The sequence below is a fragment of the Anabrus simplex genome, chromosome 1 (genome assembly GCF_040414725.1).
Source record: "Anabrus simplex isolate iqAnaSimp1 chromosome 1, ASM4041472v1, whole genome shotgun sequence".
Lineage (NCBI taxonomy): Eukaryota > Metazoa > Arthropoda > Insecta > Orthoptera > Tettigoniidae > Anabrus > Anabrus simplex.
This window is the reverse complement of record NC_090265.1, coordinates 634,449,886-634,475,009: the sequence shown is the minus strand read 5'-3', so window position 1 is coordinate 634,475,009 and position 25,124 is coordinate 634,449,886. Positions and strand designations below refer to the sequence as shown.

General features: G+C 40.3%; 1 protein-coding gene across 1 annotated transcript in view; it reads left to right on the top strand.

The window, feature by feature from the left end:
* LOC136871461 (uncharacterized) overlaps positions 1–24,721 on the top strand; it is a 46,290-nt gene extending 21,569 nt beyond the window's left edge. The window contains exons 2-3 of the mRNA XM_067144983.2: positions 4,869–6,257; positions 22,589–24,721. Coding sequence (XP_067001084.2) covers positions 4,869–6,257; positions 22,589–22,831 — 1,632 coding nt within the window. The 3' untranslated portion in view covers positions 22,832–24,721. The remainder of the gene's footprint in view (positions 1–4,868; positions 6,258–22,588) is intronic.
* Positions 24,722–25,124: the final 403 nt, after the last annotated feature.

The window sequence follows — 25,124 nt, the reverse complement described above, 5'->3', positions numbered from 1 at the left end:
TAAACGGGATCAGAGCAATTAAAATGAGGCCAGGAGCCAATCCGCTAACTCGCACTTTTCATTCAGAGTCAACGCCGGGAAAGGAAAGCAATGTAGTTATGTGAACGTAATTCATCAGATGGGAGTCTCCACGATCGTTCGGTTTGGTATCAGTTCGAATTTTACTTTCAAACGATGGTGTAAAGTGAATGGAGTATTAATTCGTGCAAAAATTTGTCATCCAATTTTTTACGTGTCTTAATATTTCATGACTGATGATGATCGAAAAATTTGGTTTCGCAACATAATTGTGATTCAAGACGTCGTGAGGGCACCTTTCGAGGCATCTGCACCACAGACTTCATCTACAACGACATTACCTTACTTGTTCTAATTGAATACGCATGAAAACTGCGAATTAGAGAGTTGGTTCATATCCTAATTTTTCATTGTTCTCATCCCCTTTTATGGCGGACTGTTACCACTGCACGGCGTTTTCCAATACTGTATGATTTCCATTCACTAAATCAAATTATTCTGTAGCTCAAGTGTTCAGATGTCAGCTTTTGATCATTCCTATAGGGACTTAAGTTTCAGTGAGTGGAAATCTAAAGTTCCTGGTGCAAGGTTCATTACTGAAAATAATGTATCAGAACGTACAGAAACCTCAGAAAACAGTCATGAATATTTCTCAGAAAGTAGCATCGAATTCGTGTACAAGGTTTGAGCTGCATGGGGATAATAGCAACAGATGAATATAGAAATAAAATTCCTGACTTGCAGACCGTGGTTCTATGAGGTTCCTGGCGCCTACCATTTCACCAGAGACTATGCCGGACGGTTTCAAGGGTCCATTCTCTAAGAAATTCAGCTGGATCACGTTCTTCGAGTGCAAAAAATAATTATCGTAACGTCGGCTGTGAAAACCTAAGCTGTTTTGTTAATCGCAACACAATCAGACGACTCAAGTTTTCCTTCAGCATAATATGTGGTGTGAATTAACAGGTTTGCAGGTCTACGCGACTTTAAATCGGTGATCGTAAGTCATGGTTTATACCTGGAATCTAACCACAGGAACGTTTCATAGTTTTCGTGTCCATTAGCCTGGATTCAAACTGCACCCACTTGATGAAAAATAAGCGACGATATCTCAGAGATATCATGCTCTTGAAATTAATCAGTCAAGAGATGCATAGTCAGTGTCCACCAAATTAACTGTTAATCACGCCGCTCTTTACAAATCTCCATTGACTATAAATCGTGCAGGTATTATATTACGCTAATGTGCAGTGCCATGCCGGCACCGGGGTATAGGGGTAGCGTGACTGCCTCTTACCCGGAGGCCCCGGGTTCGATTCCCGGCCAGGTCAGGGATTTTTACCTGGACCTGAGGGCTGGTTCGAGGTCCACTCAGCCTACGTGATTAAAATTGAGGAGCTATCTGACAGTGAGATAGCGGCCCCGGTCTAGAAAGCCAAGAATAACGGCCGAGAGGATTCGTCTTGCTGACCACACGACTCCTCGTAATCTGCAGGCCTTCGAGGTGAGCAGCGGTCGCTTGGTAGGCCAAGGCCAAAAAAATGTGCAGTGCCATACGAAGAGCTCCTCTCAAATACAGTACAGCTGAAACAAATGTATGGCAAGGAAGCGTATTATCTGTTTCATCTTACGGTTAGACTGTAAGAAAATCGGCAAGAAAGCGTCTGTGCATAGCAGACAGTGCACTACTTCAGTCTTTATAGATAATGCTGTGCTTTAGGCAAGAGAACTGAAAGAGAGGAGAGGAGATAATCTTTATAACGAAGACGGAAGTTTTGTGTACCGTCGGCAAAAATTGGCAATCCGAAATCATTCATTCGAAAACAATGGTTTGATTTTTCGACCTTTTCCATCAAATCATTGACACTTCGATGCTCAAAATCGTATCATCGGTGTTTGATTAAAATTATAAACCGCAAATAAAGATCAATAGTAGTAAACAATTTTTAAATTCCGAAAAGTCGGTAGAATCTATTGTGGTATAAAGAACACAGATGTGTTCACTCACTGTTCTTCTTTTCTTCTTCTTCTTCTTCTTTTCCTGCCGCTTTTTCCCACACCTGTGGGGTCGCGGGTGCGAACTGTGTCGCACATGTGGATTTGGCCATGGTTTTACGGCCGGATGCCCTTCCTGACGCCAACCCTCTATGGAGGGATGTAAGCACTATTGCGTGTTTCTGTGGTGGTTGGTAGTGTAGTGTGTTGTCTGAATATGATGAGGAGAGTGTTGGGACGGACATATACACCCAGTCCCCGAGCCAGAAGAATTAATCAGAAGCGATTAAAATCCCCGACCCGGCCGGGAATCGAACCCGGGACCCTCCGAACCGAAGGCCAGTACGCTGACCATTCAGCCAACGAGTCGGACTGTTCACTCACTGTTCAGATTACAAATTTATTCAAATGCAGTGAATATAGAGCATTCTTTCAATAATTTATATATTTGCAATAAATGACTCTACGATTTCAAAATCGCCATCATTGAAACTTTGTGTGTTTATAATTACAGAATTACAGGCTGGATTCAGAATATTAACCTCAAGTAGTAACTGAAAGGGCCGAAAAACTTGTGTAAGAGCGTATATCTACCATTCCTCTGCCTCGTTGACTTGTTCACATTTAGCGACCCACTCTTGTTACATTTTATAATTAGGCTATTTCCAAATGTAACGAAAACTAATCCTTCAGTCTTTCAACAACAGCTGGTTTAAAATGAGTACGGTATGAATAACGTATAACGCAAGCGGATGTCGACAGTGTAGTGGTTAACTGATACTTGCAGCTTACATGTCAGAACGCCATCAAAATAGATATCATTTTTACAGCACTATCATTCCTGAAATGTCGAAGTATATTTGTAAATATAATATGCGTTCCTTCTCTTTTATATTAATATTACTAGCTGTACATTAGATCTTATGTTGTAAATGACGAACGAAAATGGAGTGGCACATGAAATAAAATGGGATCTATGAATGTAGGTCTACGTCACTGAGGAAGATGACAGGCTAATCTTTCAGAGGAAATTGTGTTGCACCGGAGCAATGTAAATAAAAACAAGACGAAGGAATACATAGTTAAGATGTTCTATAGGGAAACAGTAGTGAAGTTGCCAGTCATGTGGTTTAATTGGCAGAAAGTGGCACCTTTCATTGGTCTACCTCTTAGAAGAATTACTGTTCAGATCATAACGTTATCACGAACAGAAGAGATCACAGATATTGGAAATATACTCTGTTACCGTAGCAACGAACCCTTTTGCTGAAGGATATTCAGTTGTTATCTCAACCGAGAACGTTACATCATTTGAAATTAGCGTTACAGGACTAAATCCAAAACGAAAATATATATTAAGAATATTGTTAAAATTTTCAACTAATTTGTCTGCTTCGGTTCATGTTTTTGTTTGTTAATCGTTGGTTAACATTTTCAAGCCATTTGCAAGACAGATCGTTTTTACAACATTGAACAAAAGGCACTCCTACTAAAACTATTTCCACCATAAGATGTCGAGAGGTGGCCATTCTCAATCGCATCACACATGTCCAGAAATCCGGAAGGACTCCATTTCGAGTCCCGAAAACACGCGCTATTTCAATGAATTGTTAAGGAACGACTTTTTCACGAAAAGTCATCCTATGAACACCATGACTAACGTATTTTAATACAGTATTTAATATGACAAATATTCCCTTTACGAAAGGGAGATGTGGAAAATCAATGACGTTTTCACAAACTTCTCACTGAGATACCCAATCCCGAACAGGTCGTGCGAGAATGTCATTTCTCTGTAGTTTGTTACTCCACGTAAAAGCCTGCAGCTCCTGATAAAGAGCTTGCAAGTGGATGTTGACAGTGTAGTGGTTAACTGACACTTGCAGCTTACATGTCAGAACGCCATCAAAATATATATTATTTTTACAGTACCATCATTCCTGAAATGTCGAAGTATATTTGTAAATATACGCGTCCCTTGTCTTTTATATCAATATTACAACTGAAAGTTTGTTTTTTCGTTTCCTTGCTTGTTTCATGTACAAGCACAAAAAGGATACTTTAAGCATAATACGACACAAACTTTCTCCTAATTTCTGCGATAGTACAAAGAGGCATGGTATGAAGATGGAAAATATGGAAAAATCATCTCAGAGCTGCCGACGACTGGATTCGCAGAAAATGTGATTTAGTTCTCCCGAATGCAAGCTTAAAGTTACACGTCCCTTACAATATAGCCATCTTATTCCGTATAAATTCGACACTGACAACACTAATATTTGAAAAGGACGCGACATTCATAATTATATTTAATTGCTGAGCAGAGGATTAAATATACATATATTAGGTTTTTCATTATTGGCCTTTCAGCATGACCTTTACGTGAAAAACAACGACTTGTAAGAGTTATAACATTTTATAAATAATTCAGCCATTGTATCTATAAGCAATAGACGCTTGCAAAGGTCTGACATTAACCAATCATTGCCCACTGATAACTTACTTAAATACGTTATAAAAAGGGACTTTTCCCTCCAATGACATTAATCTTAGGAGTAAAGGAAAGTAATAATTTATCAAAGACACTTTGGATAGAACTCATTACTACTGGGTCTCGGCTTAACTAAAACAGCATGATCTCAACCGTCCATTCGTCTCTGTCAACACTTAGAGTTATGGCAATACATAAGAAATAACGATGTGTAGGAATGAAATAACTGCATTTCTTTTCTACATCGCTCGAGGATGCATTCAGCATGCTCGTAGAGACGGTGAGTGTATGTGAGAGACCGTGAAATGTATTTAAATAAATTGGTGGAGTCTCTAATGAGTGGTATTAATTTCGGCTGTTGCAGGTTCTGACGCTGGCAGGCTGCCTACTCGCCAGCTTATTTGTCCGGACTGACGCCTTCTATGACCCAGAATACGAGCACAACCTCCGCTGCGGACACATCGGCTACGGGCACAACCATGGAGGTCCAGCTGCCTATCTCTCCTCATCTGGGCTCGCCTCCTACTCTTCCGGTGCCGCCCTCAAGGTCGCCTCAGTAGCGCCAGCTGTGGCTTATTCCGCACCAGTAGTGGCGGGATACAGCTCGAAAGCTTCGCTAGGAATTTCTTCAGGAATCTCTGCCATTTCTAGCTACGCTACAGCTGCTCCGGCCATAGCTAGCTATGCCGCTGCACCTGTTGCTAAGATTGCTGCAGTATCTCCAGCTATATCAGTATCCTCCCCTGCTATAGCTTCTTACTCAGGCGGTGCAGCCCTCAACTACGCTGCTGTCTCTCCGGCTATATCATCCTACTCCGTAGCACCTGCTGTGAAGTATGCGGCTCCTCAAAATCCATGTGACTTATGTTCCCGTTTGTCAGCCGCTGCCGCCGCTCCTTCCGTCGCATCTTACTCAGCTTCCTCTGGTCTTAAGTATTCTGGCGTTTCAGCTCAGACTGTTAAACTCGCTTCCGTTTCTCCAACGTACTCTAGTCTGTCCGTTGTCGCTCCAACAGCAGCATCTTACGCATCTTCAGGTTTGAAATACGCAGCCGTGACTCCCGCCATCTCTTCTTACGTTTCTGGTCCGGCTGCATCCTCTTATTCCACTGGCAGTGCCCTCAAGTATGCTGCTGCAGTAGCTCCTGCTGTATCGTCGTACGTCGCCGCTCCTACAGCATCTTCCTATTTGGCTGGTGGCGCCGTAAAATACGCATCAGCTGCAGCCCCAGCAGTCGCTACATATTCCGTTTCACCGTCAGTGTCTTCTTACTCCTCAGGTCTTAAGTATGCCTCTACCTATTCCTCTGGTCCCGCAATTGCTGTCACGGCTGCCCCAGCCATCGCCACATTGTCCGCTTCACACGGACTAGCTAGCTACTCTGCTTCTTCTGGTGCAGCAGGCATTGCCGTTGCTCCTGCCGTATCCTCATACTCGACTTCCCACGGATACGCCGGTCACAGTGCCTCACACGGATCAGCTGGCATTGCAGTCGCCGCCCCTGCCTACTCCTCAGGCCATGGACTCTCCTACGGAGGTGGTGCCATTGCTGTTGCCCCTGCTGTAGCTTCCTACTCGCAAGGAGGAAGTGGTATCGGGTTTGGTGGATACTCTGGGGTTGATGTTTCGCTCCCTGTAAACAGATATGCTGCTGCTGCTCCGGCCCTCGCAAGCTACGTCTCTTCTGCTCCTGTCGTCAAAACTCCTGTGGCCGTCGTTAAGACTGTCAAGAATAAGCATCTGGAATATTATGTGAGTAACAATTTCACCAGTAACTACTGGCCCTCAATATTTCGGTAGCTGAACTCAGTACTTTAACACACTAAAGGCAGGTTATCGTTTTCACGTGCTTGAAATATCGATAATTGCATGCATTGGAATGGCATTCTGCCACCTTTCCGAAGGTGAAGGCATTTTCAATTTCGTGTATCATGGTACATTTATTTTTTTAATTCACACCTGACTAATATTAAAGAGGAATCACCAAGGTTTGCCTTTATGCAGAAAATATGCCCGTTTACTGAAGGAGTTGTAGATTATCCTTCACGCTGTATAAGATATTCAATTCAATATACTTGAAAGGCTTGCTTGGGTAGGGATTCACGTTTTTGGTCAAAACTCCGAAAGCATTGCAGATATTAACACAAATTTGCACTGTTATAAAGAGAAAAGTTTAATTTTAAATGAAAAAGTAAATTGAAAAGTCACATTTTTGGTCGGTCCCTCCTTAAACTTACACTGGTTAATAATTTTAAATTTAGATGGGTATTGTAGCTTCTTTCCCGCTTGTAACTCTGTATACAGTAACCCAAATTCTTTCTTTCTCATGCATTTTTAATGCTATTTGTTCTGGGCGTCGACCTATAGAGATCTTTTGCCCCTACTTGCACCATATGATATGAACATGCGTGTAAGTGGAATTGCGGAAATGTAGAGTATTGAATGTGAGGAAAGGAACGTTAAGACCGGCACAAACACCCAGTCCCCAGATCACGGATATTAATAATTTACAATTAAAAGCCCCTAACCCGGCCAGGAATCGAACCCGGGGTCGCTGGGTGCCAGGCGGATGCGTTGCCCCCTTCAGTCGCGGGGCCGGACTTTCTCATGCATACGAAGAAATAGATCTGCCTTATAACTTATGCTACTGCGGTATCTTTAGAATATAGCTGTCCTCGTCATCGAATGGGTACCTTACAGTTTTAACTGTTTCCGACATCCAAAAATCTATTTTGTCGTATTACGAACATTGCCTTCCTCAGCTGTCTGATATTCATATTTCCTAGTATTTCTTGTCCCTATGTTCTCCTTGGCCTCCCTCCTTAAGATCATTTCTCCAGGGAGTTCTCCATTCCATACTGTTATCGATCAACATCTTTAATCCATTCTTCTAGCTTGCTCATACGAAGTCAACTTTTTCTACTCTTTCCTATTAATACCATTCTCTCTCTCTCAATTTTAATCAGTACATTGTCAACCTTCACATGGTACAACATCTTCTCATTACATCCATTTCTAAAATTCTGTAGTATTCTTTCCTGCTCTTAAGAATTATCCTCTCCCCCACCCGCCTCCTCATACACACACAAACACACACTCACTTTTGAGTTTCACTTGTTGTTAGTTTGCTCCACGAAACACTGTTTACTTGCTGTAAGGTCTGAAGCTGTTGTAAAAGCAATACAGTGTTATTGGTTTTACGACCCACTAACTACTTTTACGGTTTTCGGAGTCATCGAGGTGCCGTAATTTTGTCCCGCGAGAGTTCTTTTACGTGCCGGTAAATCTACCTACACGAGGCTAGCGTATCTGAACACCTTCAAATACTACCGGACTAAGCTGATCCTGGATTCGGTCCTGAACCTGCCAACTTGGGCTTAGAAAGCCAGCGCCTTAACAGTCTGAGCCACTCAGACCGGCTTGCTGTGAAAATTTGTTGTTATAACTCATTTGAAAGAAATTATACTTGCAAAGGAGCCGCAGTACTAGAAATAGGAAGGCAACCCCCGCCTTTCCTTGGAGAGAATATGGGAAAACCATCCACAAAACCTTCACTCTCAACGCCAGAGAATGAGTGAGGTTACAGCACTGAGTTTACTGCAACGGGTACCTGGTGTTCAGATCCATTGTCTTCTGAGTAATTTTATGCTGATGCACAGATGTCCATGTTCACAACTGCCTGACTGAAATTATTGGCTCCTATAGTGATGTCCAAGTCCGTGACAGCCGAAATAAAATCAGGTATTGGTATACTTATGTCTGGGTCTATGACTGCCCAAGAAAATAAAAAAAAGCGTGCTTGCACCTTTACGTAATACTGAAATCGTAGTCATAGTCATGAGATATCCAGTTTTGTGTGGAATCTGAAGCACAAAGTTGTGACACTGTTTTAAACTGCGGCCGCCTTAGTGAGAGGCCAGCAATGAAGTTACTTGGCGAACACGCCTTTCCTAAACAAAGATAAAATGCTATAACGATAGCTATCTGAATATTATTAGATATTTTTATACTGATATCCGGATCCACGATCACCTGGGGCTATATTGCATATCGATACACCGAGTCCAGTTCCAAGGCCTTCTGAGAATATTCCTGGTCCTCTTAAGACAACAATGAAGTCACGTCGAGCATAATATACTCTGTAACGTTTACCTGTGAGGCGAGCTGAAAAAAATTTCAAGATTTTGAACAATATAAATCATTTTGGCATGTTAGTGGACAATGTGATGGGAAAACCCGCGCTGTCAGCCTCTGAGGCTAACCTTCAACGATGGAGCTAATGCTCAGCAACAGCAAGCTCTATCAGTTCGAACGAGTCTTGTGGGTGGCAGGTTAGTACATGTTAATGTGACGAGTACAGAACTTAGGGCTCCTAACCCTATATCAAACTTGACAGGAATGTCCTGTCCCTTCCCACGTGAACACAGTATTACTGCAAAACAAGAGCTGTGTTTCAGACTAAACTATGAGGACACTTTAACACGAAACATACATTACAAAGACAAGAGCGGAGTTCACATATACAGATTAACAAAATTCCTTTGTCGCTGTCTAACTCAAAAAATATTTACTGACAGGACACGACGGATAAGTTATTATCTTACAACTTGAAACTAATGGACACAATAGTCAGATAAAGATTCTGGAATTAATACTGGGTGTTCCATTTCTACGGATCCAAGGAAGAAAAATCATTCAACTAACTTCTATATATGACCGAGCGAGTTGCTATTTCTTGATGGATGCATTATTCTTGCATCTGTCTCTTCGCACAGACCAGAGTAAAGTGTAGCCTCATTTATAGCTGTGACAGTCGGGACATTAGGAGCATGACTAGTCTGAATGTTATGAAGGGTTACTCATAAGGCTAGTCTAGCTGCAATAGCAATTTCTGGTGCAGTAAAGAAAGGAATGGGAAACTACCTCACTCTTCAACATGCCGAGTATGTCTCATTATAGCGCTGCCATCGGGTTTTACTGTTTCCCTATAACGGCACAACATTTGGTGGTGCATTTTGAGGATCCGGCCAGCCTTTGGGCTGAAAATTTAAGAGACAACAGAGTGAGTTGACTGCGTGGTACGGACAGTGTAGCTGTAATCTTGCATTCGGGAGGTGATGAGTCGAACCTCACAATTGGCAGCGCTTAATGTTCAATCTTCATTAAGGCTACGGACGCTTGCTTGCCAGTCCTATCCCTTTCCGTCACCCAAAACATACCTTAGTGCGATGTTAAACCATTCTCTTGAAAAGTAAAGACTTCCACTATCGGTTATCTAGACACTAAATGGAATAGTGTGCGCCTTTGTCCCCAAGAAATAACTTGATACTCATTTCTGATGTAGGCTGAGTGGACAACAGGGCCGTCTGCCTCTTCAGAAGAAGATAATAATCTCGTTTCTAACTTGTTCGACTCCCTCATGGCGAATCGAAGCCACATCCTTCTGAGAGAGCCGAAAGCGTCTTTACCGCCTCGACTAGATAGTTGAATGTAAAAATAACATTTTACATATCAGCGATAAAGGTTAAGAGCAAAACAGACATAACATTTTTCAAACAACCTATTATCTGATAACGAATATGCAATGATAATAATAATAGTAATAATAATAATAATAATAATAATAATAATAATAATAATAATAATAATAATAATAATAATAGTTCGACTCCCTGGCTGAATGGTCAGCGTTGAGGCCTTCGGTCCAGAGAGTCTCGGATTCGATTCCCGGCCGGGCCGGGAATTTTAATCGCATCTGATTAATTCTTCTGGCTCGGGGACTGGGTGTTTGTGTTTGTCTCAACACTCTCCTGTTTAAATTCAGACAGCACACCACACTCCCAACCCCCACAGAAACCGCAATAGTAATCACATCCCTTCACAAATGATTGGCGTCAGGAAGGGCATCCGGTCATAAAATAGTACCAAATCCACGTGTGCGACGCAGTTCGCACCCGAAACCCCACAGGTGTGGGAAAAGCGGTGGAATAATAATAATAATAATAATAATAATAATAATAATAATAATAATAATAATAATAATAATAATAATAATAATAATAATAATAATAATAATAATAATAATAATAATGCCTCACCCTAAGTTATAGGCATTTTATTTAACATCAATTAGACTACCTTCGTGTCAATTTCAAAGTTCCATTTTATTCTACCAAACGGTAGAGAAGCTCGAACTATATTAGGCGATCGACAGTCAATTTTAATTACTTTTGCCGGATAAACACAGACGGTGCACCGAGTAGAGCAGACTTCGGCTGAACAGCGGTTATTTGTACCAGCCTTGCAGCTCTTCATTTGTGAAGCGAAGCGGAGGGGCTTGCCCCCACCGTCGGCTGTTCTGAGAATAGTTTTCCATGGTTTTCCATTATCCTGCGAAAAGAATGCCGGGACAGATCCTCGTATAGGCCACGGCCGCTATCCCCCCATCTTCTCCATACCTTCAAGCACCTCCACAAATCTTCTTGGCCTGAAAAAATCTTCTAGGAGGCGCGCTGTACCCCTTCAGGGTACGAAATTGAAGCTTTTTTTTAAAAAAAAACACCAGAAACCTTTTTACGTACCGATGCCGTATGCCATAGAGTTGGAATGAATTTCTTTCTGCCTTTCAAAGATTCTGTGACTTCTGTTGGGTTTGATCTAGTGATCTTGGGATAAAGAGACCGACACTCATCCACAGAGGGAGCTTTTACAGAATAAGGCTTATAAGACAAACAATTTTAAAAGAAAAATACAGTATATGTATGAAAATTGGACCGGAAGAAACAACAACTAATCAAGCAATTGTACAGTCAATTCGCTTTACATCCTCATAAATAGCGTAATTCTTGGTCCAGAAGAGTAGAAAATTATATTTCTTATAATAAATAATATTATTTTTACGGCTTTTCCACCGCTATGAATTTAAGAAACGCCAGAAGAAACGTCTCGTGTAAGTTCTTTAACATAGTAGAAACAAACGACGGAGTTGTCGTACCCTCAAAAGCCACTGATCTCAGCCAGGGTCGAACTCACTATCGTAGGAGCAAATAGACAACGACTAACCGACTGCGCCATCGAGGTCGGCCATCGTACCCCTCCCGGTATTGTTATTACTCTCAAGAACTTCGCCGCTGAAAGAGGCACTCATAAATAAATAAATAAATAAATAAATAAATAAATAAATAAATAAATAAATAAATAAATGCATTACTACAATATTACGCTACCGCTCAAACCCTACTCTAAATATCTGAGATACTTGTTCGATTAAAGGCATTTTAAATAATCAGCGAAACTTGATAGGAATAATTTCATAATACCTTACATTGACACCAACATAGTGACATTTATGGCAGGCTTGACCCTCTTTTTATTAATTTCTTAGAGTGATGCGATAAAAGAATTCTCGTAAAAATATTCAATATTACACTCCCTTTTGGAACCGCCCAATATCACTAAATTTAGAACACCTATCCGATCGTCAGCTATAAAAACGATTTACTGCAGTGAATAAGTGGAAAACTAAATATAAAACATAAAGTGGAAAACAGTATGATTGATGATAATGTAACATACACCGACGTTGTAAATCTACGACACGACAAATAAGGTAAACTGTTACGGATATTTAGATAATTACTCACGTACAGAATTGTTCCCAACTCGCAATAAATCCTTAACGAAAACTGTGGAGGAAGACTCGAGACCCTTAGAGGAAACTATGCTACGATCATAACTCAAACCATAGATTCTGCTACATTTTCTACCACAAAACAATAAATAAGCTTGTATTTCTTACGGGACTGTTAATATTTTGACCATTTTTGTGTGAAATCCTAACCACATGGACGTGACTTTTCATTCCAAAAATACCACGCGCATTGGTCGGAATTCTAACTGTATCCTCTTTTATGAAAAGCTAGTGATGATGCCATTCGGCTATCACGCCCTTCAACACAAAATGACGGAGGAACGCAATCTTATTCACTCAGTGGATGAACGTATTGAATTCTTTTCGCAGTGAAAATAAAATAAATTGTACAAATATCTACTTGTCATATACAGCGCCCGGCTCCTTTGCTGAAATGGTGAGCGTTGAGGCCTCCGGCTCAGAAGGATTCAGGTACGATTCCCGACCGAGTCGTGGAATTTAATCGCATCTGTGTGTTCTACTAACTCTGGGATTGGGTGTTTGTGTTTACCTCAACACACTCCTCTTCACATTCACACAACACACCACACTACTAACACCACAGATAAAATAATTAATTCATACCTCACATAGCGTTGGCGTTAGGGAGGGCATCTGGCTGTAAAACAGAGTCAAGTCCATATGTACGACACAGTTCACACCCGCGACCCCATTAGGGATAGAAGATCTACCTGTCAGATACAGTAAATACAATTTTAAATTTTATTTTAACAGTGTGTTGAATGAAATTGCGCGTTTGCACCAGCATCTATGGTAGATTCTTGTACGCGAATGAGGGAGGATGGTTGCCTAGAAGACTGAAAAAATATGTCATAGAAGTAGTTCAAGAAGGCAATTATTGTCAAATTAATAATTTCAAGGTAAGATTAGTAGAGGCACGAAAGCTTTTTTAAATGGAAGGTAGAGGAATCGCATATCTTACTTACGGGAGCTAATAGCATTTATATTAAACATTGTATATTTTCTAATGCGTAGCTTTTCATATTGTGTCTCTAAAAATCCTGCTAAACTCAAAAACAGACTTATCTTTCTATTCTGATGAAGAAAACACTAATGACTAACGCCGTGTCTCAAAAATTTATTGAAATATTAAGCGATTTAGCAGTACTTATCATGTTTTCCTTAACAATGCAGCCGTAACTCCGAGGTACAATTAAAGAATCGCAATACGTATCAATGAATAACATAAAAACATTAAGCTTTGAGTTTAAACGTGATGCGTTTTGTAATTTAGGAAATTGCTCATTTATCAAACGTCTGAACTTCTTAAGATACTCTCGTTAGACTTGGGTCCGCAGCACATCGGTCGTGGGCTGCATAATGACCCGCGCTAGTTATACTGTGGAAGTGAAAAGAGGGCAGTCCTGAAGCATATGGGGAAGAAAGGGTAGCAGAAGCACCTTAGCGGCTCACGTTTAGAAGCGATTTTCTCAGAAACCGTGCATGCCGGGGCCTTAAAACATAGTTTTCCAAGTTTTGTTGTTCACCTCACGGGAATTAAAATTAGACTTTTACAGTTCCTCTACGTCAGGGCCTCTCAAACGCCCAAAATCTCACGCGTGCAGAGCGAGGCGCAAGAGCTCCGTGCACTGTGCATCGGTGCCGCTCGGTGCCGCTCGGTATGGCTCGGATCAACGCTTCGTCTCTGGGCTACTCGGCTATGCTCGGCTCTACTCGGCTATACTCGGCTCAACTCAGCCCGGATTTGGAGCGCTACGGCGCAAGTGGGGGAGAGGGAGACAGGCGGAGCGAGCGAGACAGGCGTGAGGAAAGAGAGAGACAGAGCTATTGCTCCAAATCGAGGAGTGGGGGGTCTGCACTCTGGTCAACCAAGCCAAGTCGTCTTTTGCACCGTGCACAGTGCATGCACCACGCGCATGCACCCTGAGAGGCCCTGCTCTACGTTAACTTCAGCACAATATCAGAGGACCGTAATCTGAAGATGAAGTGGAGTATTCAATTGTAATGTAGACAGTGTTCAAGATTTGACTGTGACCGATGGAACATTATAGAATGGTAAAGAACTTGCCGAGAAAATATCAGCCCAATTAAAATTCGGTCTAATAATGCGCACAGGAGCAGTGAACTAGCCACTTAGTTGCAAACTCAAGTGCGTCGTACGAGAGAATCACCATGCTACAAAAGTACGATCGACCTGAATGCCTTATCTCATCGAAGGAGTTCGCTTTTGAAGTGGAGTTTCATGATCAGTGCAGTGACTCGTTCTTCATTTGCTGCTCATGGTGCAAGTTAAAAGTCTTCTTCGAACATTTTGTGGACTTTTGCGATGACCACTTTTGTGGAACGAAACTTCTGTTGTCTTCCTATCTACAAGGAGATGTTTCTCCCACCACCTACAGGCAAACTTTCCATCATTCTTCAGTGGACAAAGTTTTCCGTTAATAGCTAAAATTTCACACACGAACTAGACATTGAGAGACGCATACAATGATATCAACAACAATGCGCTTTATTGATATCGAAGTTCCTTGTAAGTCCAGTGGATACTGTTGAACTTTTAGCACATTAAAATGTTTATGGGCTAGAAGCCGGCCAGGAACGAACGGAAGAGTTGCTACTCTGGATGATAACTCTATATTCCCTTGTAAGAGTTGGGAGGTCGTAATTAGTTCCACTTAGCTCTCTGATTACAAGCGTACACTGCGTGACTTGTCTGCAAGGGCTCTCCATTACAATTTGTCTTGTTACACAGTAAACACAAATGATATATTGCAATTTTTAATCATTCACTCAAACCATTATTTATTTTAATTTCGTACTTGTTCAATGTCCTAACAAAATAGTATTGAATTATTAAATTATCCGTTTCAAATATCCTCTATGCTATCGTCTAATAGCTCATAATAGAAGCATAGCATTTATATAAATAAAATTATATTTTTTCCTGTACACTTCGCCTCATACTTTGTCTTTGTTTGTGTGTGTTTGTTTGTTTGTTTGTTTGTTTGTTACGACATCGCGGTAAAATGACTGAATAGAATTTCACGAAACTCGGCATTTAAGTTCAGGGATCTTACCAAACGATAAATATTAACAGGAATAATCACCATTATTACGTTTCTTACAAAAGCCCAAATATCTCCGAAAATATCACTTCTATCTAATACCTAACGTTGTAGAAAATTCAATTTCTCATCTGGAAATTTTCAGTGCCCATCAACAACAGGTAGTGTAGCTAGTTTCGCGATACACGGCTGTTAGACATGGACAGTCAAGACAAGACAAGACAAGAGAAAAACATAGTATTTATGCATTTGATACGTGGTACTGGAGACGAACGCTTCGGATTCCATGGACGAAGAAAGAAACAAATGATTCCATAATCAAAGAACTGGGAATAGAGAGAAGACTCTTAACTACGGTAGATCAGAAGATACTACAGTTTTTCAGACACTTAATTAGGTGGAAGGGATACAATTTGGAAAAGGTCATTAACCAAGGGGAAAATGAATGGCAAAATGTCAAGGGAAAGGCGGCCAAAAAGTGGATCGTTCAGGTGCAAGAAATCACTCACTTGCTTCTTAATAATAATGTTATTTGCTTTACGTCCCACTAACTACTGTTACGGTCTTCGGAGACGTCGAGGTGCCAGAATTTAGTCCCGCAGGAGTTCTTTTACGTGCCAGTAAATCTACCGACACGAGGCTGTCGTATTTGAGCACCTTCAAATACCACCGGACTGAACCAGGATCGAACCTGCTAAGTTGGGATTAGAAGGCCACCGCCTTAACCGTCTGAGCCACTCAGCCCGGCCACTTGCTTCTTAGAAACTGTATGCGGAAGGCAAAAGCTTGAAAGTAATGGAGACATCTAATATCTATTAATATGTGAACAAACACATGTTGTCACGATTTCTCAGGCATTAGCTTCACGACTCAAGAGAGGGAATGCTTACGTTTGGAAGTGATATCAGATGTCGCACAAGGTGATTAGATACGCCGATTGTCTCAAGTTAGACAACAATAAACTGTTGAATCAGGTTACGGAACCTTTATGTCCGAGCAAGTGGGCCGTGCGTTTAGGATCACATAGCATTCGGAAGATGGCGGGTTCGAATCCCACCGTCGACAGCCCTTTAGATGTTTTCAGTGATTTTCCATATCTACACCAGACAAATACCGAGGCTGTACCTCAATTAAGGCTACGGTTGCTACCTTCCCAATCCCAGCCCTTTCCCATCCTTGCCTCGCCGAAAACCTTCGATGAGTTAGTGAGACGTTAAACTACTAGCAAAAAAAACATTTATGACAGATTGGAATAGTTCTAAAATGCAAAGTTACCTCTATGAGCAGCTGAAGTTAGTATATTAAACACTGTTTACAGTTGAACATCAATATTCTACGAATATCTGTCAGACACTTTGCGAATGTCCTTTGTAAGATCCGCTTGAATTTATTTCTAAATATATTGCTAAAATCGAGAAATATGCTTATATCGTCTATATGGAATAGAATATCTACATCCTAAAATGTCCTGACTTATATCGCATTCTCCCTGTATGCACGCCTGTTTTTGTATTTTCTTCAAGACGTCACGACTCCTGCAATTTAACAAGATATGACTAGTGTTCCCTGTAACATAATCATTACCATCTGATCTTCTGATTTATTGATCCTCAATTGAATGGTTATAATGTCCATACAATCTAGACGTAAATTATTTAGAAGTGAGTGTACGGTACCTAGGCACCAATCATTACGTAATCACCATCATTAGTTGGAACAAGATATAATTTCGCTTGATATACTCAGTGAATGTTATCACCACACCATGTAGGAAAGAACTTCTTCCGTCTCAGTCCGCTGAGAAACTCTACATAATACAAAATAATGAATGACTAGCAACAATTTTCAAAATAAGGCATCATTCTACATAACGAACCAGTAGAAGTGGCTATAAAAAATTAGTCCAAAATACTTCATCGAATTATCTTGTATCCTCTCAAAGTACCAGACAGGAATTATTATACTGTAAATTGAGAATAAGCAAAATATCTCAAAATTAATGGTAATGTGAGCTTAATAGAGTATCAGAATATAGAACGGTAGTTCAGGCAAATATCAAATATTAAAATAAAATATAACCCTAAAGAACAGCCAATAACAGTCAAGTTAAATGTGGTAAATGATTTTCAGCCTTTCCCAGTAATACCTGAGGACACTGAAGCCATTCTGGCTCATTATGAATTTTCACCAGGGTTTTGAGACTGAGTAAACCCACTAATACCATATGGCTATCCAGTTGAAATTTCTACAACCACAACACCTCAGGCACACGTATGCGAACCTCAGTCATTAGGACAGAATGCCAGCAACTAAGCTAATTTAATAATTACGCCCTCAATATTAAAAAACAAAACAGATCAAGGCAAAACCATCTCTATACTGGTCATGAAGATCCTTGCTAGAAGAAAAAGACTTCCACTACCCGTGTATGTCTACCCCTTACTTTCGTTTCTGGTACGGGGTCGCGAAGACGAAATTTACGGCATGTTTTACGGCCGGATTCCCTTCCTGACACCAACCACACGTATGGGAAATATTCAACTACAGCGATCAAAAAAAGGTTTTGCATATTCCGGTTTAGTGCACTTTTTATTTTCATCTGTATAGGGTACGTACATTATGCATTGCAAAGGGTATATCAAAGGAAGAACAACACGCATTCAGCTACGCAAAAACAACGGAAATGGTAATATGGGAGATTGAACACAAAATTATATTTCTTTGTTTGGCAGCTCAATACCACCTCGGGCGCTGAGGTATACTTGAACACGACGAGACATACCTAGCACCAAAGAATCCAACTTGTTTTGGGACAGATATCCATACTCTTGGATTTCACTAAGATGTTAAATGTTAGCTGGAGGATAGGACGGTGGCCTATTGCTCTCTTCAGATCACGCCATGCACGTTTAACACACACAGTTCTTGTCCGCAAAATATGCCGGTCAAACCATTGGCTGTAGACCTGTGTCATGCGTTTCAAGGAACTAACTGACCACTCCGTCTCGATGGGCATGAGCGTTACCATTCACTAGTGTAAAGTCCTCACCTACAGTGCCAGCAAATCGTGCTTGTACAGATTGGAGAATGTTTTCTTCTGTAGATCACATCTGGCATGTTATCCTGGGTACGAATTACAGGCGTACGTCAACCAAGCACGACCACTCCCCCAAAGCATGACGTAGCCCTCTTGATGCTGATGGCGCTCCAGGATGAAGGATTCGTTCCATTTCTCACACTAGATCATCTCCAAGCTCTAATGTGCCTGCTGTATGGGTGCAAGCTTCATCAGAAAAAAAGCGTATGCTTCCATTGTTCCTGATGCCATGTTCTGTGAGTTGTTGCCCACCTCATACGAACTGCCCTATGGTGTGGTTTAAGAGGAGCCTTTGCACAGAACTCCTTCATATCAGTCCTCCATCGGTGAGCCGATTTTGCACTGCCTGATCTGACATTTTCACACCGGAGGTCCTCCGAAGATCTTGGCGGAACGAAGTGGCAGTGGCAATGGGCCTACAACACGCTGAAAGCAACATACACCGACCCTTCCTGTGAACTATTTTGCGTGGGCGTCCCATCCACTGTCGATCAGCAACTATTTGTGTCTCCCTGAACTTTGTCCAAACTCTGGATATATCATTCTACTGTAGCTCACTCCAGAACGAATGTTGACATCCACTTGTCGCCATCCTTTTTGCAGCAATTTCACAATTCGAGTGCGGTCAGTAGCAGAAGTGGGTACTCTTGCCATGTTTACCGCAGTCCTACACGTGCTGTCTGTAAACCGCCGACCTTACAAGTAATGTTTAGCTGAACAATACGAAAAATGCTTCATATTGGACAAATATCGTATCTGATCTGGTTTTACCGTCACTATGTGTCTCAGAGACTGGCCTACAGTGCATACTGTAAACATGTTTGAGATACCGTGATATATACCATGAGAAATCATAATATGCAAAAAATGTCTTGAATACTTTGTTAATTGCTTATGTGGTGTGTTGTGAGCAAAATGAAGACGCGTGTGTTAAGACACACATAATCACCTACTTTATTCCCCGAGCTATAGGAATTAAGCATACGTGACTATAATCCCCTACCCTTCCGAGAATCGAACCCCGGAACCTAAAGCTGCAAAGCTGACTATTCAGCTGAAGAGCCAGCCATAAATACGATTTGGCGATCCTGAAAAAATTCAGTCTGCTGCACAATTTACTGAAGAAGGGAGGTAATACCCCGCCATATACCACCTTTCCCTACTCGAGGATGATAACATCCGTAGCTCCTAAATAACACTATAGCAAACTCGAGTTAAGACGTTCGACCACCATGGATGTGCTGTATGTTCAAGATACTGCATCCATTTGCTTCCATAGGAAAAGGATGACTATGTTAAAAACATGTATTGCAGTCGTTTCTTTGTGAAGGTAGGCTGGTTTGGGCTGTTTCATTGCAGGGTCGTTTTTACCTGTCTGACCTTATATTGCAGTCGGTAGGAGGCCCGCACTTCCATGAAATGCATCCTACAAACATTCTGACATCACCAAATATGCGTAGGAAGTCGAAGCTCAACTATAAATAAGAACACTGGCAGAGAAACGTAATACAGTAGAGTGAGGGTTTTCTAGATTTACTGCTAGATAAATAATAGCAAACAGTAGCAACTAGATGAAAATATTGTATGTTATGAGTCTCGAACAACTTAATATGCATCTCTCAGCACTGAGCTCTCCAAAGGTACAGCAAAACATTAACTCGGGTCTCGATTAAAGTTCCTGAAAGTGGTTAAATTTACTCGCTCCTAAAATTCCAGTCGCTTCGAGGTAGATTACAGAATGCGTGTCAGTGTTGTAGCGTATAAAGTTACAGTTTCTTGATATCGAACAAATTGGATGCGTAGGATGAGTCGTTTAAATCTAAAGCTTGCACTCGGGAGATAGTGGAATCGAACCCCACCGCCAGCAGCCCTGAAGATGGGTTTACGTAGTTTCCTAGTTTCACACTAAGTAAATACCAGATTGTAGCTTACTTAAAGTCACTGCCACTACCTTCCTTGTCCTAATTCTTCCCCACTACAGCATCGCCAAAAATGTATGTTAAAACAGCTAATGAAAAAGAAAAAAGAAAAATTGCTCTACAAATATTATGTTTTTACCCGCAGCAGGGAAACTAAATATTCACATTGGATGCACAGTAGGTGAGTCAATAGGTGATATATAATATCGAGTTAATAAATACGAAAAGATCAAAAGGCAAACACCCTGCCACTATGGTCCGGATGAGCGTTGGTCTACAAAGCGACCACTGCTCAGCCCGAATGCCCGTAGATGGCGGGCTGACGCATGGTCAGCGCGATGGTTTCTCTCGGGCGTTATTGTTCGTTTTCTAGACAGGGACCGCTACCTCACAGTCAGATAAGTTCTCAATATTTTCTCACGTAGGCTGAGTGGATACTGAACCCAGACCTTAGATCCAGACAAAAATTCCTGGCCAGGTCAGTGAAAAAGAAACGTCTCTCTATATAAAAATGAGGCCGTTACACGTAGCAGGGAAACTAAATATTCACACTGGGTGCACAATTGGTGAGGCCAGGGCCTCCGGGTAAAAGGCAGGCTTGTTACTCCTAGGCCGCAGGACCAGTAATAAATACATAAATAAATACACAGTAAATACATTAATTATAATATTGGTTTAACGTCCCTTCAATTACTAAGAGACACCATGTTATCCTGCACTGTTTTATAACGCACCTTATAAATATGAACGACCAGCGCATTAGATGTTATAATCTATCACTCAATTTCTTTACTTTCACTAGGAAATCAAAGGATATTCTTCTTAAATCATTTGGAAGATATTTGTTATAATCTTCCTTGATGCTTGTTGTTTCAAGAGGCCTAACATATAAGGTCATCGGCCCAGTTTTAAATCAAAGAAGTGCGTACTATTGGTGATACGTTATAAAGACATATTAGGAGAAAGTACACTTTTATTAACTTTTGATAGTATTAACATTACTTGTTTCGTATATCCACGAAGAACTGTAGGATGAACATATACCAGATTAAACAAGACAAAAAAGAAAGATTATGTACAGCATATGCATCCAAGTGGATACAATAATAACGTCCCCTCCGACAAGAGGAATGAAGATAGACCAACAAAATTTTATTCAGAAGAATTAATTGGCTCCAGTAGTTGCCAGACGAATATTTTGGACATACTATCTTAACATTAACCGTTTTCATTGCGAGTACATGAAAAGCTATACCACACAGTTACACTCTTATAAAATGTCATCGCAATAACTTTACCCCGCCTGTTGACCATGATCGTTAAGCCATCAAGTATATATGGTAGCCGGTTCGAGTTCCGTTGGTCGAAAAAAATTCGAAATCAGAATGGTGGCCGGCAGGGTGGGAGAGGTGGTAGTATACAATTTGATATACAGTTTCTAACCACTAGATTGCGTGCCAAAAGCCTGGATTCAATTCCAAACCTCTCCGTGATGTTCATATGGAGTGAGGGCATATGACGCTGTTGATGGCGATTCGTCCATCCGATAGGGACTTTTAAACCTTGAGCAGACCCCTTGGTGCTATTCGACTGGAGTAGGCTATATGCCGGCACCGGGATTTGCTTTCTCCCTTCCTACTATCATATGTCACGTAATTCATTTCATCCCATTAATTTCTCTGATGAGGCTGATGTCAGGAATATTCATCCCACTTTATGTCCGACCCCGAAGGGAAACGGGACAAGGGTTGGACACAAAAGAGATATTACGCTTTACATAATGTTATGTAAATGAGACAAATGTAGGTTAATGCCACCTTAAATGGTTATTCGTTATACCGTTAAATTTACTCCCACTTTACGAAATGATCGCACTTGTACTTTTGTTAACTGAACGATCACACACTCTTGTTTACAGAACGATCACAATTCTACTTTTGTTTACTGAACAATAACACTTCTACTTGTGTTTCTGAACATTCACACATTCTTGTTTACAGAACGATCACACTTTCACTTTTGTTTACTGAACGATCACACACTCTTGTTAACAGAACGATCACACACTCTTTTTTACAGAACGATCACACTTCTACTTTTGTTTACTGAACAATAACACTTCTAACTTTTGTTTACTGAACAATCACACACTCTTGTTTACAGAACGATCCCACTTTCACTTTTGCTTACTGAACAATCTCACACTCTTGTTAACAGAACAATCACACTTCCACTTTTGTTTACTGAACAATCACACACTCTTGTTTACAGAACGATCACACTTCCACTTGTTGTTTACTGAACGATCATATTTCTATTTTTGTTTACAGAACGATCATCCTCGCTACGCCTTCGAGTACGGTGTGAACGATCCTCACACAGGAGATGTCAAGCGCCAATGGGAGACCCGAGATGGAGACGTGGTGAGGGGTCAGTACAGCCTGGTTGAACCCGACGGCAGTGTCAGGACGGTGGACTACGTCGCTGACTGGGAGAACGGATTCCACGCCGTAGTGAACAAGAACGGACCAACGGTACACAAGACTGCAAAGAGATCAAGTGAAGTCCATTAAATTCAAAAATCCTTTTCATATCATACCCCTGCCTCATCTTGTATACCTGACAAGAAGCCACTCCATTGCGTTCCATTACTTCATAATAACCAGTCCAGAGTCCTGGGTTTTCGCGAATACGGCCACGCTAGCCAATATGTAACTACGAATGGTTCCAAAATTAACACGAAAACTTCTTATCTGATTCAAGCATTACTCCATAGCCTGTATCCAGGGACTATTATAATATTATGATAGTTTTCCTATGCTAAAAAGAGCATTCACTGTTCTGATCATTAGAAGAACCGCGTTGAAAAACAGAGTGAAGAGGAGTACTATTTCGTAAAAAGAACTGTAAACGAACTAGAGCTGTAAGTTTTGATTTAGAATTCCTCTAGTTCTTCAGGAGTAATTACCGTAATATTTCTCGGGGATGTGCAATAATTACATTCAACTACTCCGGCTCGACACTGTCTAAATATGAACTAAATATTTCTATAAAGACTCATTGATTTACCACTTAAAGATTAAACCATTTCTCAAAGGATTCACAATTTTATAAGTAATAGAGAATTTCCGGGTTTTTCCCATTATGCAGAAATAAACTACTTTTCAACTGTTAATCCAACATTTACTTGAATGTGGATGTCCTGGACAAAAACATACGTTTGCTACCGAGTTTGTTTCAAAGTTTCCCTTATGACCACTAACAGATATTTCTTCGTTCTTGTCACATTGTTAGTGCTTATACGCTCGCAAATTGTTGATTCCAGTAATAACCTTGCTTTATTTGCTTTCTCACCATAAGCTGCCTACAACATTCTTTAAGTCTATGATGAAGATTTGAATAGCCAAACACAAAATATAAGTTCACAAAGTGTTCTGTAGATGGTACTTTGAAATGTGATAAACCAGGAAAATACCTCGGAGCAAACAAATGGTTCCCACTTAATACCAACCATGTACGTGATTGCAAAATGTATTCTGAACAATTTGTTTGTATAATAACAACTCATAAAACTAAACTACCTAGCGAGATATTATTTCTTTCAACAAAATTACAACATTACAGTGACATTTTGAAAATACTACGATCAATAGATTGACAAAAAGTATCATTTCAGTAGAAATCTAATATGTTCTATTGTAATGTGATAATTATTAGAACAAGTTAACATAATATTTTATTAGTTTAATGGTAACTTCAAGTGGTATTCATGTCATTAAGTCATAATTCTCACTCATTGTGTGTCAAAAGTAAAACATAAAAATGACCAGCTCCAGTGCGAAAGGTAGGGACGAAAGATTCACCAATCCCAGGAGATGTATCCTACTCACTTTCATGACTCATTTAAAGAATTATTATTATTTTGTTTAAACTTCTCATAAATTCTCTTTCATGCAAGACATATAGAATGTCTACAAACATAGTTACCAATTCATCACTTAATATAATATTCATGTAACAACGTCATCCTTTGCTATAAATATTACTAGTCTGCTGTCTAATGTAAATAGTCTTAGATATAAAGGGATTGTAATCACGGTGAACACAGAGTTCATCAACACATAGTACATTATATTTTTCTAGTGAATTCATCCCTGATTTATGTTCTAGTTTCGCTCTCTAAAAGGGCAATGAAATTATTTGACAGACGTAGTAAGTCTGTATCACACAAACCTTAGTTTTAAAATTTGTATTTCTGGTGGTGCTATCGAAGTTATTACAACTTCATTGTTAGTTATATTTTTAAATGTATCATAATATGCAAATATATTTAGGAAATAGTGAAAATATTAACAAGCCTGTAAAAACTTGTCAAAAGTACAACATTTACTGTATGTCAAAAATGAAACGTTGGAAACATTTATTGGGAATATGTAAATGTAAAATGTTTTGTAAAAAAATAAACAAAATCAATTTAACTGTTGTTTTATTTTTAATCCATGATTATCATCAAGTAGCTTCCTCACTGTACCAGCGGTAGAGCGTCGGCCTCTGGATCCCAAAAATAGAGTTTCAAACCCGAAAGAGGTAGTAGAATTTTTGAAGTGCAAAACAGAGTCAATTCGGCACTCTATGTCTTAGGATGTCGGCATGTAGAACATCTTTGGTATCGCATTTGGTGTTTACCTGACAAAATTATTTAAATCTCAGTCATTTTTCGCCAAGCAGACTTTCGGTTCTTATGCCATTTGGAAAGTAAAATGGAACGCCAAAATTGACATACAGGCAGCCTAAATGGCGTCAAATCAAAATGCCTGCAGATGGTATCTGAGCCTATATGATTATTATTATTATTATTATTATTAT